We start from the raw sequence: 18,501 nt of genomic DNA on the forward strand, positions 1-18,501 counted from the left end.
CCTTAGACCCTTTGTAAACTACACATAGACCTTTGTAAACCCTTTTAAGGTAAACTACACATAGACCTTTGTAAACCCTACAGAAGTTTAAGGTAAACTACACATAGACCTTTGTAGACCCTTTTAAGTAAACTACACATAGACCTTTGTAAACCCTACAGAAGTTTAAGGTAAACCACATAGACCTTTGTAGACCCTACAGAAATTTAAGGTAAACTACACATAGACCTTTGTAAACCCTACAGAAATTTAAGGTAAACTACACATAGACCTTTGTAGACCCTACAGAAATTTAAGGTAAACTACACATAGACCTTTGTAAACCCTACAGAAATTTAAGGTAAACTACACATAGACCTTTGTAGACCCTACAGAAATTTAAGGTACATAGACCTTTGTAAACCCTATTTAAGCTACACATTTTGTAGACCCTATAGAAATTTAAGGTAAACTACACATAGGCCTTGTAGACCCTACAGAAATTTAAGGTATACTAAACATAGGCTTTTGTAGACCCTACAGAAACTTAAGGAAAACTACACAAAGCCTTTGTAAACCCTACAGAAATTTTGGGACAGATCAACCATTGGACTTAAAGAAGCAGAACTTACAGCATCTGGCGCGACAGGGATGAAAATCAATACAGATTTTGAAGGGTTCGACTTTTGCTCTTTTGACCCACTGCATTTTACACGGACCGTTCCAAACTCTGGTCTAAATGACATTTATATTGTTTTTATTTCTATTTTTTTTTTAAGATAGTATTACTGAACACCTAGAAATATCAGGTGTTATTCGCTTGCTGATAGTGCAATTCGTGAGTTGCTGTGCACTTGGCAATTTTCTATTAATCCACGTACGAAGGTCCCGTATACAACTTAGTAATAATAAAGTAACAAACCATTTGCCCATAATATTAATAACAGGAGAAAGAGATCCACTAGGGAGAAATTTACTGACCTATTTTTATGTTACATACAAATTTTTACAGATAAGCCTATTACGAAACAGTTGTCTTAACTAATAATGGCTCTTGCTATCGTCTTTAGAGGATCCTTGTGATGAGATTTTCAGTTTGGTGATCTGGTCTTACTTTAACCTCGTAATCTCGTCCACGATCCGTTGTATACTTCCACGTGGTCTTCACTATTCCATTGCCTTTCTGCAGTCTGGGGATTTTCAGTAATCTCTCTCTCTCACCGTCATTAAAACACCTTTACTGAAAATGCCTAGATTGAAACAAAGCAAAGGATTAGCCAGGACCATGTGGAGGCAAACAACTGGCTGCGAACGAAATCAGAAGCTAGGTATTGAAAATTTACGGGCTGCTCTTGGAGCAATACCCTGTGCTTACTTTGTTTAACAACAAAGCAAAAAAAAAAAAAAAAAGGCTTGAAAATCATATCAAAAGGATCTTCAGAAGGTGATTGTCAGGAGCGAAGTAAGCCAGGTGCAATGCTTTGTAAATAGCTTTATCTGTAAAAATGTGTATATTACCAAAGAAACACAAGTACACAGATATCTCCAAATGGATCTCTTCCTAATGTCATCAACTCGAACGGGAATGTTCCTTGACTTTTATCATTACTACCGCTACTACTACAGCTAATGATAAGAATAATAAGTTGGTAATCTGTAGCCTTGTTTCAATCTGAGGATTTTCAGCAATCCTTCTCTCCCAGTCCTTGAGACGTGATGCCCCGGTTTGACCTTTGGACCAGATTCAGTAGACCTGACTCTCTGAACTCATCAAGAATTTGTTGCTGTTATCTAAGCTGTTGAATACTTTCTTTCCTGCTATTATGGGAAGCGAGTTGGGGATGGCCCCAAACGAGTCGATTCAAGGACATATCAAGATGATTCACGGTTTATAGAATTGCCACTTCATTTTAAATTAACGTTTATATATCCTTGCAGAAACCATTCACACCAGAGGAGTCGCGTCATTTCAAGTCACATCGAGTCGAGTTTTGCAGAGTTACATAGGGCTGGTTCCATTTTCTTCATTAAATAAGTTGCTGTGGTTAGTGCATCATGCAAGTGGACGTCTTAACACATTTATTGGGAGAGTATTGTGTTATACATGATCCCAGTGAACAAGGCAACTGGGATCATTGTGCTCAGCGGTCATCTTAATCTGGAGAACTTTTGTGGATGGTCCACTAAGCCTGGGAATAAATCGCTGAAGTTCCCACAAGATGGGCCTTTTGTTGTTGAATTCATGCTTTCAGATTTAAGTTTTACCTCAAAGTTTATGGCACCAAATCCTAAACAATATGTCTAATTCAGAGAGAATAGCTTCCATAATTCTCAAAATCAGGCTGGATATTGACCAATTCAAGTTGGTTAATGGTGTGAACAGTAATATTAAAATGAATCATCAGATGACTCTAATGACATGACTCGACTCGTTGGTGTAAATGATTTCGTATGTGTACTTTACAGAGGCCAGTGGTGGGAAAGGCTGGTCCTGGTCTTGAGTACCAACCAGTAGCTTAGGCCAAGTTGTCTTCGGCCTGTGTACTTCACAAGAGCCAGTACTAAAAGAGACTGGCTCTAGGTTTGAGTACCAGCAAACTATCGTTCAAACCCCAGGAACATTTAGTACCATCCTGAAGTACAGACCAAAGGTGTCTTCACTCTGTTTACCATAGAGAAGTCAGTACTGAGAGAGGCTGGCCATGGGTTTGAATACTGGTAGACTGTCGTTTGGACCCTAAGTATGTTGAGTATCTTGCAGAAGTTCAAGCCAAAGTATCCTCTTTAAGTGTACTTACAGGGCCAATTGTGACAGAGGCCATATCTGGTCTGGTTTACCTTTAGATTGTCCCAGCTGGGGTGGTAATAGTGGTAGAAATTCAAATCAGGAAAACATTAATAGATATATGGATAAACATTTTATTATTATTATTATTATTATTATTATTATTATTATTATTATTATTATTATTATTATTATTATTATTATTATTATTATTCCTGTGCTCTCATCATGTTCCAACAATTGCGAGATCTTGTAGTTATCAAGTGACCATACTACACTCGAGCATATAGTTACAAATGCAGTCTTGTTTGACAGAGTATTGATGGGGTATAATGTTCTTTATCTTATACACTATGGTATATGTGTGTGTCTGCATATTCGTCTCCTAAAACCATTGTCCAAAAGTCTTATTCTTACGCATAACTTCTTTCCTAACAAAGAAATACGACTCCTGTATATCATTTGAGTCGAGCTTCAAAAGATTCTCACTTCTTAAATGTATATTTACATGATCCAAAGGACATGATTTTCATATAGGTCGTACTACTGACACAGTGTGTCTTGCAGACTTTTTACACGCCCACACACATTTACAAACGATACAGTTTGTTCCCTAGTGAATTTCCCTTCAGATAAGAAAGGTTGGGTGGCCTTTTATTCTACAAGAGTGTACAGCAGAATTGTGGTTTGAAATAAAAAAAAATAATAATAATTTGTCAGCATGATGGAGGTTTTCTCTCTCTCCAGTGACTAATGGCAAATTTGACTTGTGCATATTTCCCAAACGAAAATATGATTATTAATACTCTTTTGTAAATAAGCTTGTTTCTTTGTGATTCACTTCACTAATATAAAATTATACTAGTCATTGCTTAGTTACTTTTAAATCTGGATAAATAAATATTCTGATTGAAAAACGCATCCAGTCATTTAAAATTCATGAAACTAATTAGAAATATCATTATTTCCTTCATATTTCAGTGGTGTAAGACCATAGAGAAGCGCATGGCATGAAAATTTAACATAATTCACCATAAGCTTAAAAAAACACTTGAGTTTCAATTAGCTACTATTGTGTGCTATATTGGCTGCATTTTGTAAGTCCAACTCCAAACCTTGTCAGGGTTTAAGAGCAAGTAATTCAATGCTAACAGTCTTTGTAAGAAGATGAAAATATTCTGAGACCAGTAAGAATCTATTAGCTATTGTGCCCAGCTCTTTTTATTCAGTTATGAAAAGAAAGAACGCTCATACATTCCTACTTGCATCAGGTAGCAAAAGAGTATTCACTTGATCAAGGAACTGCAGTAAGTAGAAAAATGGCAAGGAAATGCTACTCCCGTGTTTTTTTTTATTAACCTGTTTTTAAGTAGTTAGAGAATAGTGTGTGCATCGTAAACCCAACTACTTGCACTTCTCTAGGAATGCTCCTTTGCAGCTTTACCAACCGACAGAATTAACCAGCTGCGGATTTATCTGGGTAATTTCTAATTATCTTCAGGTGTGATGTGATCTGGAGACATCCATCTTTGTCATCGCCATCAGACTTTCTTCATCTCCTCCTCCTCCTCCTCCTCCTCCTCCTCCTCCTCCTCCTCCTCCTCACCCCTCTGGATCTCTCATTTCAGTATAACCTAAAGTGTTGCTCCTCTGTGTGTTAATTTTTCTCTTTCCTTGTCTTTGTGGTATTATTGTTCAACTTAGTATTCTTGGCGTTTTGTCAGATTTCCCCATGACTGTTTCCTTATATTTTGAACAAAACCTAATTTTGTGCTCCTTTTTATATTTAACAACCTAAAAATAATTTTTTAATTCTATTGTTTTTGTATGATTTCTCTGAGAAGGTAAAGGTAATCTTCTTCAGATGATGTGGGTTTTGACTGTAGTGTGTAATATTTGCTTCAGTGCATGTGTCTAACACTGAGGTCGAGAAAATAGCCCACTTATTTCAATAGCATGGTATCTCACCTATTAACATGGAATGCAGTTACAATTCTGAACTCTTAATGCCAGTTTTTAATGTTCTTTGCCTCTTTCAGAGTTGGTAAGCCTAGTCAACAGCCTCAGCAGTGCATGCAGTAGCATCAGGGGTGAGAGCAGCAGGGACAGCACTGCTGCTAGTACCAATGACAGCACAGCGGTTATTGTCGACAGCAGCTTAGGAGATAGCAGCAGAGCTGGCAGCAGGCACAGCTTATCAGACAGTGCTCAAAGCACCGTTGATAGGAGTACAGTGGGGAGCCGCCAAAGCACAGCCGATACAGTCAACAGTGGACTTAGCAGTCGTAACATTGACAGCCTTAACAGCAGAAACAGTGTCCTTAGCAGCAGGAGCAGTGGTGGCTGCAGCAGCAGAGGGAGTGTGGGGAGCAGCAGCAGAAGCAGCAGCAGCAGACCAGGGAGCAGTCGAGATGATATGCAAGCTTCTCCAGGGAGTGGTGAAGTAGACGAATATGCAACTGTTCGACCTCCTGCAGTGTTTGAAGATGAGCCAGCGCCTTCTCCTATGCCTGTTTCTGCGGCATCTCATGTAGTGAATCCTATTTCTCAATCTAGTAGTGAAATTGAAACAACAGCACCCATGCTTTATCAAAATGCCACTAATCTAGACATTTATCAAAATAGTCCAAGCAATGCCTTTGCCTATGAGCCCCAATCACAGGACACTGGGGTTCAAAGGCCTAGTGATGTGCCCATTAGAAACTCTCAGACTGAGCAGAGAGATGTTTATATGCCTATTCAGTATGGTGAAGGACAAACTCAGTCAAAATATGATAAAAGTGAAAACATCAGTAATGATAATGATTTTATGGGGAAAGACAATGTTGAGGGAACATTTACAAATCAATATATGGGAGAAGACACTCTTGATCATTCTTCACATGACCAGTTAACTGATAGTACAACCTTAGAAGACGTCTTAGATTCTCTCTTGGCCCTTCCCTCTGCCTCTAGGTCTCCGAGTCCTGTTAGTAGTAGTCATCACTCAATAGCAAGGCCCTTCAGCCATCCAGGCTTTAGCAGTGGGCAAGAGGAAAGAGGAGAAGCTGCTTATCGATCGTCTCACTACAGCATTGAGCAATCTCAAGGGCGTACTGCAGGGCATGATGCTTCCTCTGTCAATGTGCTCCATTATGGTAACTTCCGAAACCACGACCTTCCGACAGATTTCAAGAATGAAGGATACAGAAAATCTTTCAGTTATAGTTCTAGCAGTGGTGATAGTAGCTACCTTCAACAACCCCCATTGCCTCAGCCTCAGCATCGCCACCACACTGTAGGAGGAGGAGGGGGAGGTGGAGGAGGAGGAGGAGGTATTGTTGGAGGGTCCCTTCAGCAAGAGCGCCATTACCATCATCTTGATCATCGCCCTCCATCTGAAGGTTCTTCCGCGTCCTTCTTCCTTGGGAGGGATGAAGGTGAGAGTGCTGAGTAAGTTTCATGGTGATAGTTTGCTTCCGCTTATTGTGTCTGAACCCTGATCCCTGTGACCTGACCTTCCTCCAGAATACCAATAGAGATATGACCCATTTTATCATCACAGGAAGTGGAAAGTGATGCTAGAGTGGTGTCATTCTCAAGCAACCTTTGTGTAACCTTTCACCCCATCCAGAAATAATGATAATAATAAAAAAAGAGATTCCCCACCTCCCCGACCCCAATCCCCTACATAAGATTATAGCTTAGGTTCACCGGTAGGATTCATTTATGAAGTAGGTAAAATCGGGATCTTTGATTGGACTGAAAGGTCAGCAGTTAAAGATAAACTTCCCAGTGCTAAAGATAAGGTCAATTCTCAGGGCACCTAGATAAATTGTAGTTAATTGTAAATCACTAAATTCTTACTAGATATTAAAACATTCAAGGTTCTTCCATTGCAAAAGATAGAGAATATGTAAGATAATCTTGCCATATTTGTACCACACATAGACAGTGATATGTACATACTACATACATTAACAATTTTCTATTCACAGTTAATTTCTCAAGTGCCGTGGCATTCAGTACACTGAAATGAGTAAGTCTTAGACTCATATATATATATCACTTTAAGTGCCAGAGCGTATATAATTAGAATCCATAGGACCCTTCTCTTGTGTATGAAGGATCTCTCTCTTTCTCCTCTCCAAAACAATCCCGAATTTTGACCCTCATCAATTTCATTTTCTAGGAAGATGTGACTCTAGAGGAAGTATTTAAGTCAAAACATCTTATAACCCTCACGATGCAACCAACATGATTTCTTAGGTAAAAGAAAAATATTGTTGCTATTAACAGTTGTATTTGCGTAAACCAATTAGTTTACTTAACCTGTAGAAATTAGTTGTTGAAGACAGATAACAAAATTGTATTTGTGGGCGAGAGGCTGGTCTTGATATCTTTGCATAGCTGATAGACCCAAAACGAGTCTTCTTGTGTTGTTACGATTTTCATGCATAATTGCAAGCTGCAGCAATATACACTAGTTGAATTTGCAAGTGAGTAGATCACACTAGGCTTCCAGTTAGAAGGATTAAGATCAGGTTAATCCTGATTGTTGAAGTAGTGGAGAGAAATATTTTGTAAAATCTTGGCTTTAATAATTGTAGGATAAGGATCTGGGAACAGGTGAAATAGATTGTGGACCTGTAAGTTCTCACAAAGTAGCTTTGCAGGCATGTGTTGTTTGGATTATTAGAGTGAATTGTAAGTATTTGAATAGGGTAATTATAAAGGCTTGGTACACGAGGCTGAGCTAAATTACGGCATTAAACTTCTTAGTGCATGTAGTTGGACTTAGAGAAAAATAATGATATAAAATAGATCAAAAGATACTCTTAATTATTTAGAAGTGAAACAGATGCTGTGATTTATTTTGAATGGAACAGAATTATTTTGAATATTGTGATATAAATAGAATTGGACCTTGAAAGTGGTGTTATGAGAAGCTGTACTGCCTGAGAGTTAGTGTTATAGGATTGACTTTGATAAAGTGGTGAACTGTGAAGGAATCAGTTCAAACGATCATTTTGTAACAGAAATGTGATTAATTGATTGCTAAACTATGAGAGGATGAAGTGGTGAAGAGGAACAATTAAAAACACATGAACTAACTTGAAAATTTTGATAAGCTTGTATAACAAAAGAAAATACTGGCGTAAGTAAGTGTCGTTAACGGAAAGAAGTAACAGCCATAAGGCAGCAAAGTACAAATAAAATATTGAAGCTATTGGCATGCGCTACTAGTGGCATTAGATTTCAGTGAAATTAGTAATTTTACTTGTATGAACTAGTTAAATTTCAGGAATGCACCGAAACTGCCAACTTAACCAACTGAATAGCAGCAAATCAAGTAAAATTATGTATGTGAATAGGATATTTGTACTGAAAAGTAATGACTGATGACAAATATTGCGCGATTAATGTAGATAAAACATTTACAACAGAGGAGATGATCAGCTATTCTCTTCCGTGAAAGTTGTCCAAGCTCTTGTCAAGTTTTGAAAAAGACTACAAAAAGTAATAGGATTATATTAGGTATGCTAAAGAGAACAGGTGGCTCTCAATGACACATGTGAAATAAAAGTTATAAAATTGGAGGGTTAAAAGTTGAAGTAAATTATGAGCTGTTTGGTAGCGGAAACAGAATATGCACTGGTATATCCTGTAGTATAGTACAGCCTTGTAGCAGTGTGATTAGTGCAAGAGTAGATGTAATGTGAACTTGTTAGGCTAAAATTGTTGAAGTGTGTTAGGCTGTAGTGTATTTAGTAGTTTTAGTAGTAAGTTAAGTATATCTTAGTTTAATCAGACCACTGAGCTGATTAACAGCTCTCCTAGGGCTGGCCAGAAGGATTAGACTTATTTTACGTGGCTAAGAACCAGTTGGTTGCCTAGCAACGGGACCTACAGCTTATTGTGGAATCCGAACCACATTATAGCGAGAAATGAATTTCTATCACCAGAAATAAATTCCTCTAATTCTTCATTGACCGGCCGGAGACTCGAACTCGGGCCTAGCAGAGTGCTAGCCAAGAACGCTACCAACTCGTCCAACGAGGAACTATAAAAAGATTAGGATGCTTTAGGGAAAGTGCAGGTGATTGAGGTATTGGTATGAATAATGTTGAAAGCTTCAAGCTGAAGAAAAACTAGCAGAGGTATAATTTGTGTGGAGGTGCTAGGCAAGAGTAATTGGAATATTAGATGTCCTAGACTAAAAATGAAACTAGAAGAGATAATGTTAAAAACTGAATGGAAATTGTTGTTCTGTAATAGTCTAAATAGGTAAAATAGCTGAAGTATCAACAAAAGAACTGGTCTGTGAGATGGTAAACCATAAGTAGAAGAATTACTGGTATGCATTGCTGGGATGCACTAGACTAAAGCATAACAGAGGTATTGCTATGAATTGCTTGCCTAGCCTAAGCTAAAGTGTGCACATTAGAGTACTGGTATAAACTGCTGGACTGTGCTAGACAAAAATGGAAGTAGCTGAAGTATTAGCATAAGCTGCTGAGGTGTGCAAGGTAAAATTGAGCGCAACTGAGTTACTGGCCTAAATTTCTTGACTGTGCTTTGCTAAAGTGTAAGTACATGATGTATTAGAACAAATTTTTGGACTTTAAGAGAATTTATGGTATATTGTAAGTAACAGGTGTTGGTATAAATTGCAGATCTGTGCTAGGCCAAAATGTAAGTAGTGAAGTGTTTTGGTATAAAGAAACAAAATGTATTCCGCGAAAGTGGATATAGCAGAGATATAAGAATGCTTAGCTGGACCATACAATTCTGAAGTGCAAGCATCAGAGGTATTGGAGTAATTTATACGAATGCTTTGTAAATAATTAACATAATGTTATGAACTGCCCAGAACGTATTTTAAGTGATTTATTTAGTGATATAAGTAGCCTGAAATGGAGCAGCAGTACTTAGACACTTGACTAGCATGAAAACTACAGAATTTCTGGAAGCGAAGAATGCATTGCAGTAGTAACGAATAAGACTGTTGAAATGTCTGATTGGCCTGCATTTAGAGGGTTGGTTGCATGGCGACAGAAAACAAGGCTTTTGCTAATGTAGGTAAGGAACTTGATGCAAATAACTAGATCACGGTGAAATTACCGATGTAGACAAAGCCAGGTGAGTGGACTTGGGGTACGAAGAGAGTGAATGGTTACTTAAGACTGTAGTGAAAGTATGACTGTTGACAATGATGTGTTTACTCTAGTGAAATAAAATAGAGCTGAATTATATAAATTAATGGGCGAGATTGCGCCAGATAGAATTTAATTTTTTTGTTTTATTTAGTCGAATTTTGAACCCTTCTGAACGAATAAACTATATCGTCGTTGAAAATAGAAAAGAGAGATCGTTTCTGTGAATCTTGAGAAAATGATAATTAGTTTCTAGTCAGTGAAAGTTAAATTTTTCAGTTTTGGGGGGGAAAGCAAGAAACACATGAGATAGTTGACATAAATCTCTGTGACCTGATGATAAATTAAGAAAATAAAAGACTGGGACGCTCTCAGAATATTAAAGCCATCATCTTTGCAGAGAAAAATGTGATTGATTTTGTTGAAAAAATGTCATTGTAGTTAACTTGGAAGAAAATCATACTGCGATTTTTTTTTATAAAATGTGTAAAATGATCGAGATTTTTGGAGTAACGGATGGAAAAACAGGACGTTAATGAAGGAGTTATTTTTGATAGCCAGAAAAATTGGCAAAAATTTTCCGTAAAGGATGGAAAAAAAGAGACAAGAGTTATGAGTGCTACATATTTGAATGTATTTTTATTGATCAGGAAAGGAAAACCTGAGGCACATGTTTTTTTAAAATTTCTCGAAAAGCATCAACAGAATATGAAGACATCTGATGAGGAATGAAGATCTTTATCTTGGAAGAATGATTGAAAGAAGACCTGTTTCATTTGCGGTTCTTAATAGTTCAGCGGGTCAACAGAGTATATGTCTGAGAATGCAGTGATGATAGATAATATTTCAGGATTGTCTCGTATGTATATGTATGTATGTATGTATGTATGTATATATTTATATATATACATATATGTATGTGTATATATTGTATATATACGTGTATATATAGTTATGTATATATAATACAGTATATATATGTATTTATACATATATGTATATGTATACATATGTATACATATACGTTCTTCGTGCAGTAATCTAACCATTTACTAAGGATGTGCAGGCTAAAAATCAAAATGAAATGGATAAATGATATGTATATATTATAGATAACTGGAACATACCAGCGTTCTGGATTTCACAACATTTTCAATGACTGAGTTAGATAGATTTTCTTTTTGTTTTTAACTAGGTTATATAGATCCATAAGAGAATTATCAGTCTAAGTCCATTATGTATGCTGCGCAGGCAACCGCTGCAATTGATGCTTAACTTGGTAGCAACTGAGAAGGGTCCCATCAGCTGGAATTCTGGAAGAAGCAGACTTCCAGGGAAGCAACCGCCTCTCGCCTATTTAGATCAGTCTTATGAAATGAGAGATAAAGAATGATACTCCAAACTTCATTTTTTTTTTTGTTTATTTGTTTACTGTTGATTTGAGTCTGTTTCTTTGTTTACCTGTTTTGATTTCTTGAATTGATTGAGGGCTGCATGGATAGACTAAGTCAATCTCCCTAACCCGGGTGACCCTCTCGACCTGTGACCTTTTCCAGGCCAAGCACAGGTAGCCTAGTATCCAGGACCAAACGACATTACCTCTTGTGTTGTTCCATGACCAAGCACTAGATTAGAGAAAGAGAGAAAGAGAGAAAGAGAGATAATAAGAGAGAGAAAGCGAGAGAAAGATGGGCAAAGGCGGCATCCTCCCCCATACCACTACTACTACTACTACTACTACTACTACTACTACCGTACTACTACTACTACTACTACTACTACTACTACCCCCCATGGCAACAGGATAATAGAGAAAAAAAAGACTACCCCTTCCCTCTCTCCAGGTACTGCTGAATCGCTCGCTCGTCCGCTTTCAGTCAATTTTAATCCGTTTGCACTTTTCTGCTCCCGCTGACGCTGCTACTACTACTACTACTACTACTACTACTACCACTACTACTACTACTACTACTACTACCACTACCACTACCAATACTACCACTACTACCGCTGCTGCTGCTGCTATAGATGCTTCTACTAACTGCTCGTGCGTGTGATGGTGACGAAGGTGATCACCATATTTGATGATGATTGATGGTGATGCCGAGTCATGCTGCTGTTGCTGATGCTGTTTTTACTGATGCTGTTTTTTTTTAACTGATGCTGTTATCCCGCTGCATCCCCTTTAGCTATGCACCATCTAGGACTCTTGGCCGAACGGCGAATGAAGAGTCACGTGACTGCCTTGCAAGCGTCGATAAAGGGTACACTCGTTCGATGCTGCTTGTGTTTCATGATTGTGAGTCTCTCTCTCTCTCTCTCTCTCTCTCTCTCTCTCTCTCTCTCTCTCTCTCTCTCTCTCTGTAGTATTCAAAAAGCGAGTAACATGATGAACAGTGTTAAATAAAAGTCGTCTGTTTTAATTAAATCTTGATTAAAAAAGCGTCACGCCTAAAAAATGTTGGAAAAAATAGTACATTTTGAGGTTACATCAGATATGATTTTCAGTAGTTATTTAATGTAATATAATTATTTAACACGGGCCCTTGTCCTGTACTGTAATGTTGGTATTATTTTCCACTTTTTGAAGCGCTCAGATCTGTAAATGACTTGACCGGCATTGCATAGATTATCTTTCATATTTTACGATGTAAAAAAAAAAATAGTACAGTCAGTGCTCAGCAGTATAAATGTAATATGAACCAACAAAACGAGCTAATTGATAATAATGATAATAAATTCCCAAAGAATAACTTTCAACAGAGAATGAACAGAGAGAGAGAGACAGAGAGAGAGAGACAGAGAGAGAGAGAGACAGAGAGAGAGAGAGAGACAGAGAGAGAGAGAGAGGGAGGGAGGTTTTCCCTCTCCTGAGCACCATGTTCCCTTGGTTTTGCTTGCAAAGTCACGTGACGTGATTCGCTTATAGCTTTCCGACTCACCCTGGAAATATATATAAATTGCCTCAATTTTCCCACATTCTATAGTTAGTCCACACTTTTATTCCACCTCTTTTATTGATTTTTTCCTTTAAAATGACTCACATTAGACTTATATCTGCCATCATCAGTTTTATATTAGTTGTGGATGAATGAATGAGTGGTTGATACCATATGTATATATATATATATGTATATATATATATATATAGTATGTATGTATGTATGTATGTATGCAGATGTATGAATGAATCTACTAGATAGACTAATGAACACAACCCTTACAGAAGATAAGGCTGAGCCTACCATTGCATCCCCTCTGAACGACGGTGCTTCTTCTCCCTCATTTTTATCTTTTCAGAATGACCATATTTTCTCCATGATAGAGGACTCGAATCATTATTCTGTTATTACATTAGGTCTGGCACGTGGTCTATGAAGTATTTTGAAGTATTTACTCTACAAAATACTTTTTTCATTCAGTCGATACGTCCAGTATCGCGATAGCCAGAAGGCTGCTGTGTGGCACAAGCCTGCCCTCTGGTATCTTCTCGCCGAACTTTGCACTAAGGTTAGAGCCGATGTTTCTCTCTAATGGTGGCCAAAAGAAGGCGCTCATACTGTTTCAAGACTTAATCACAAGACCACGAGGCCAATATTAAAGGCAAAATTGACGTCGTGATCGGCGTCACACGAGTACGAAGCCAATTTTGGAGGCAGAATTGAACTCGTGCATGTTCGTTTTGGCGGTGTCTCGCATGACCACTACTTATTTACAAGCGCCTCGTCAATTTTGCCGCCGATATTGGCAGCCTGGTGCAAGAGTTCGACGACGAGATGTTGTTAAGGTGCCAGAAAGCGCGCTCGTGCGACATCATCGCCTTCTTGAGTTGCACGATTAGCTATCATCTGGATGAGGTCCATCACGGTGGCCTTGGTTGGATCGTATTTTTCCTAGCAAAGATCCGCGGGACGATCTCGTCTATAGAGAAAGTTATCAGCTGTCATTTATTTTTCCTCACCACTGTCTTCTTTCATTTCTGTTTAGTAGGTGGCGTCAGAAGTAGTATCGTGTGTCTCCTGTGCCGTTCTGGTTACCTCGGTAGTGTAAGAGTACTCTGTTTGATATAACTTATGAATAGATATTAGGTTAAAATCATATATATATATATATATATATATATATATATATATATATATATATATATATATATATATATATATATATATATATATATATATATGTATAATTACTGTATTCTGATCTCGGTGGATGGGCTTAACTTCATGTCATTAACTTAATATTAAGGAGCTTTAGTTTGCAATATACTTCTGTTAATCAGTGTTCAGTTGGTGTCGTAAAACTAAATGTTTAAATTATTTAGCGGTTAAACTTTTGAAAGAAAAATAAAGTCCCATTGTGCCGGCGGTGGAGGAGGAGGACTCGTGACGTCAGCCACTCCGCCCACCAAAGTCAAATGGGATGATGACGTCAGTTTGACGTCAGAGACCCCCTTTTTTTCCCCTCTGTTGAAATGTGACCGTCCTCGGCAACTTCTGTTATTTTTCGAAAAGTTTAGTTTCGCATATTTTTTTTTATTAGAGGGGAAGAATTTATTGAAAAAAGAAAATATGAACTATGGTTTTATGGTACATTCATATTATTGGGGAGTCTTTGAACAATTGTATCTTTCCTAGATAGTGACCTCCACGGGTTTTAACCCGGTATGTATCCATCTTTGCGGCGTGTTTAGTACAAGCCAGTTGAGATTGCCGTAAAAACATAAACAAAAGACTATAAATATTACAAAGATAATGGCCCCCAAGAAATATTAGTCCTAGATAACTACCCCCGAAAACCCTTTAGGGTCACTATCTAGAAGATCCGAACCATCTTGTAACGGATTACATGGACTGCATATCACGTGATTGTCAAATTCTTCAACTCAGCCCGTTAATAGATTCATATTTTTCCACCAGTATCAAATCCCTTCAACTCCAGTCGCCGCTGCCGAGAGTGAGAACGAATTTTAAAACCCGACGGTTTGTAAAGGACATTTCAGGGAGCCTGGGATGAAGACGGAAATAGCCTCCTCTTTATTTTTCCTTTTAAGGAGGACTTTGGAAAACATTTTCAAAGCCTGAGGAAACAGGGAGCCAGAAAGTGAGGCTTTTTGAGGAGCTGGGAAGAAGGGAGAGAGAGATAGAGAGAGAGAAAGGTGCTTGTGAAGACGGAAAGTGAAATATAAAGAAGGAAATTTTATAAAGGAGAAAGTTTTGTCTCTTAGGGAGAGTGGAGGATAAAGGAGAGAAGGATACTCTTGAATAGTAAAAGATTAGGAAGAAAAAGAAGATCCTTTGAAGGAGAGAGAAGATAAAGAAGTTTCGGGAGAAGAAAAATGAAGATTTGGAGGAAAGCGAGCCTTGGGAGAACGGAGTTGTTTTGACCTCCAACGAAGGTGACCGTCTCGCCTCTTACAAAAAAAAATGTTTGCCAAACAGGAGAAAGCAGGACGTTTAGAGCTCGAATGGTTCCTTTATGGGATAAGGAGTTTCAACGTAAAATTCAGATGGAAAAGAGAAGGGCAAACCCCGAATTTCAGCTAATTTTCAGAAGAAAATCAATTTTTTTTTTATACTAGTGGTGACTCTCTTAAGGATAAATGCGAAGGTTTGGGACCAAGAGAAAGAAATAAGAGTTAGATGATGACGAATTCGCGGTTTGGTGTCATAAAATGGCGTAATACTGGAAAGACGGCAGTTACCATAATCATCCCCAAACTCACAGAGAAAACATGTTCCCTAAGATTTAATCTTCTGATAGTTGAAAGCCTCACAAAAGCCTATGGAACAGAAACCTTATGTCCTTATGTAGCCCAGGCGTGGTGGAAACAAGAAGTAGAAGGGATGGAACACTGTGGAAGGTAGAAGAATAAATGGATTGGCAGCGGTTGTCAAGAGAACCGTCTTTCTTAAGTAACAAAGGACACGAATATAACAAAAGTTACTCGACTTATAGGATTTTAAAATAACAAAATAAAGTATTGGAAAATATAATATCAGTATCGTGTACGCTATTCAAAAACCCAAAGATATAGACGTCATAATTATAAGATAGAGAGACTCCCCAGAAATCCTGTGGTCTAAGTTTCCGTTACGAGATCAGTAGAAGACTCCTATAAATTGTAAGAGTTTGTTCATTACCGGCTTTGTGAAAGGTCCTGCTATTTCCCAAATGAACAGCAAGAGTGTAGTGTATTTTGGCGGAATTAATCAAGAGAGTTTATCAAGACTAGAAAAAATGATTAGATTTAGCATTGGTGAATTGTTTACTTCCTAAGCTGACATGTTCGGAACATGTTCCTTTAAACCAACTGTTCCCGAATTTTTAAAGGTTGAGTTTTGCTGATTTCCCTCAGTCTGTAGAAACATCAGATACATGTAAAGATGAAGATACTTTCAATATTAAGAGCTTAGAAGAGATTTTGCACAGGTAGGAAGACTTTGTCAGTTTAATAATCAGTTTATGGAATAATTATTTACTTTTAGGTCACAAGGAAAGAGAAACAATCTATTTGAGGACTCAAGTGAGTTATCTCCTGTATATATACTGTGTAGTGCGGATAATATAACTTCAGTGTAATAAGAAACGAAATAAAAAGATGCAAGAAAACTAAATTGCCAAGGTATATTAATTCTGCTTGCTGTCGACTTGATTCGATTTTTAAGTTCATTCTCCGGCAAGTTCATTCTCCACCAAGTTCATTCTCCTCCAAGTTCGTTTACCGACAAGTTCATTCTCCTCCAAGTTCGTTTACCGACAAGTTCATTCTCCTCCAAGTTCGTTTACCGACAAGTTCATTCTCCACCAAGTTCATTCTCCCCCAAGTGCATTCTCTGCCAAGTTCATTCTCCGCCAATTTCATTCTCCACGAAATTCATTCTCCACCAAGTTCGTTCTCCACCACACAAGGATGCTGAATCCATGATGAATTTGCCTACCAAAAGCAAATACATAAAAAAAGAGCACTCAGTAATGAAAGCTTCCGTATTTTGTCACAATTCTTGTTTTGATGAGACAACCAACCGTTCAAGGTTCTTATATGAGGGCTTTAGTCACTTGCGAAGGAATGTAATCTAGACGAAGCACACAGTCAGTTTATTATTATTATTATTATTATTATTATTATTATTATTATTATTATTATTATTATTATTATTATCCAAAATGACCGAATAGTCAGTCATTGAACGATATTTAAATTGTCATTAACTTGCAAAGCAACCTTCCACTGATTAGAATGCCATTTTTAAAAAAAACTATAACATGGAGAAAAAAATTATAGATTAATAAAGGGAGGTAAATCAACAAATGTACGTACACATACATATTTCGTATATATATATATATATATATATATATATATATATATATATATATATATATATATATATATATACATACATACTGTATATATGTATATACATATATGTGTGTACTATTTTTGCTTAATCAAGTAAAGATATTGCAAACGAATGTTGTGGAGCTCAAAGCAGTTTAGTAAAAATACTTCAGATATTTAATACCGAGCTCAAGCTCATACAAGATTAGTCACATGGAGCAGACGCGTTAGAATCATTCATGCTGTCTTGACGCATTGGATAACCTACACAAGGATTTCTTGCGAACATTAGCATAGAAAAAGCCCCCTTTGATCCAGTACTACCTTTATTTAAATTATTATTATTACCATTCAGAAGATGAACCCTGTTTATGTAGAACAAGCCCACAGGGGACATCGATTTGAAATTCAAGCTTGCAAACAATATGGTATTCATTCGAAAGAAGTAACAGAAGGTAATGGGAAATATAGAAAGAGATCAGTTATTAGGAAAACAGATAGGTTAACATATAAATAAATAAAAATGTTTAAGTAAAATGTAAGATCAAAATGTCGGTGGTCAGCAGCCTTTAGCGTACCTTAGCTGTTTATTTATCTTCTAGCAGCAAGTTTCTGCATTAATTGTCCCTGACGATGTGCGACTAAACCACGAAAGATCATAGATAATCCGTTGTTTTTCTTCTCTTGTGACCGAGTCAGTACAGTATTTAATGCATTAAATTCCTTCTTTATAGTTTTACCTAGAATTTTCCACGGTTCCTTTTCATGTTTAGGTTGCATTAGCAAGAAAATCATACAGTTTGTTAGGCTGTAGTGGTATTTAGATACGAATGAAAGAACTTAAGTCTGCTCTTTCGTTTTCTTTATGGCAACGTTAAATCTATTGAGGAATCACGTCTATTTTCCATGACGCTTATTCACTACTGATTAAGCACAGAATGGAACATGCCAGTCGAGTTAAATTGAAGTAGTGACTACTGAAAAAAAAAAGGTAGATATCCTCTAGAAATGTTGATAGGGAGATACAACGACAGATAGGTAAATATAAAGATAAACACACATTAAATATCACACGAATGACAGTGAAGGTCCGAGAGAGTGCATGAGAGGCAAAACTGTTGAAAGGACTTGCCTAAAACTGTCGGCAGTTTTAGCACTGCATATTTGTCCTTACAAAGAAAATTCCTCGTCATTAAGGGATGATTTATGCTAACGTATCATTGGGTATTTGTTCAGTGTCACCTGAGTCATTGGCACGT

At 37.4% G+C, this 18,501-nt stretch overlaps 1 protein-coding gene across 14 annotated transcripts in view; it reads left to right on the plus strand.

Annotated features, from left to right (window-relative positions):
• The window catches only part of LOC136849206 (serine-rich adhesin for platelets), a 483,291-nt gene that overhangs the window by 457,439 nt on the left and 7,351 nt on the right, over positions 1 to 18,501 (plus strand). For 3 of the 14 annotated variants that reach the window (XR_010856263.1, XM_067122366.1, XM_067122359.1), the window contains one exon: positions 4,804 to 6,183. Coding sequence is in view for 7 of the 14 variants with exons in the window: in XM_067122366.1 (XP_066978467.1) it covers positions 4,804 to 6,183 (1,380 nt within the window). In the remaining 7 variants the exon portion in view is untranslated. Of the gene's footprint in view, positions 1 to 4,803; positions 6,197 to 6,935; positions 7,013 to 11,456; positions 11,534 to 18,501 lie in introns of those variants that run through there. The other 11 variants (XR_010856262.1, XR_010856260.1, XR_010856265.1 and 8 more) reach the window with 6 other exon arrangements.

The sequence above is a fragment of the Macrobrachium rosenbergii genome, chromosome 20 (genome assembly GCF_040412425.1).
Source record: "Macrobrachium rosenbergii isolate ZJJX-2024 chromosome 20, ASM4041242v1, whole genome shotgun sequence".
NCBI classification, from domain to species: domain Eukaryota; kingdom Metazoa; phylum Arthropoda; class Malacostraca; order Decapoda; family Palaemonidae; genus Macrobrachium; species Macrobrachium rosenbergii.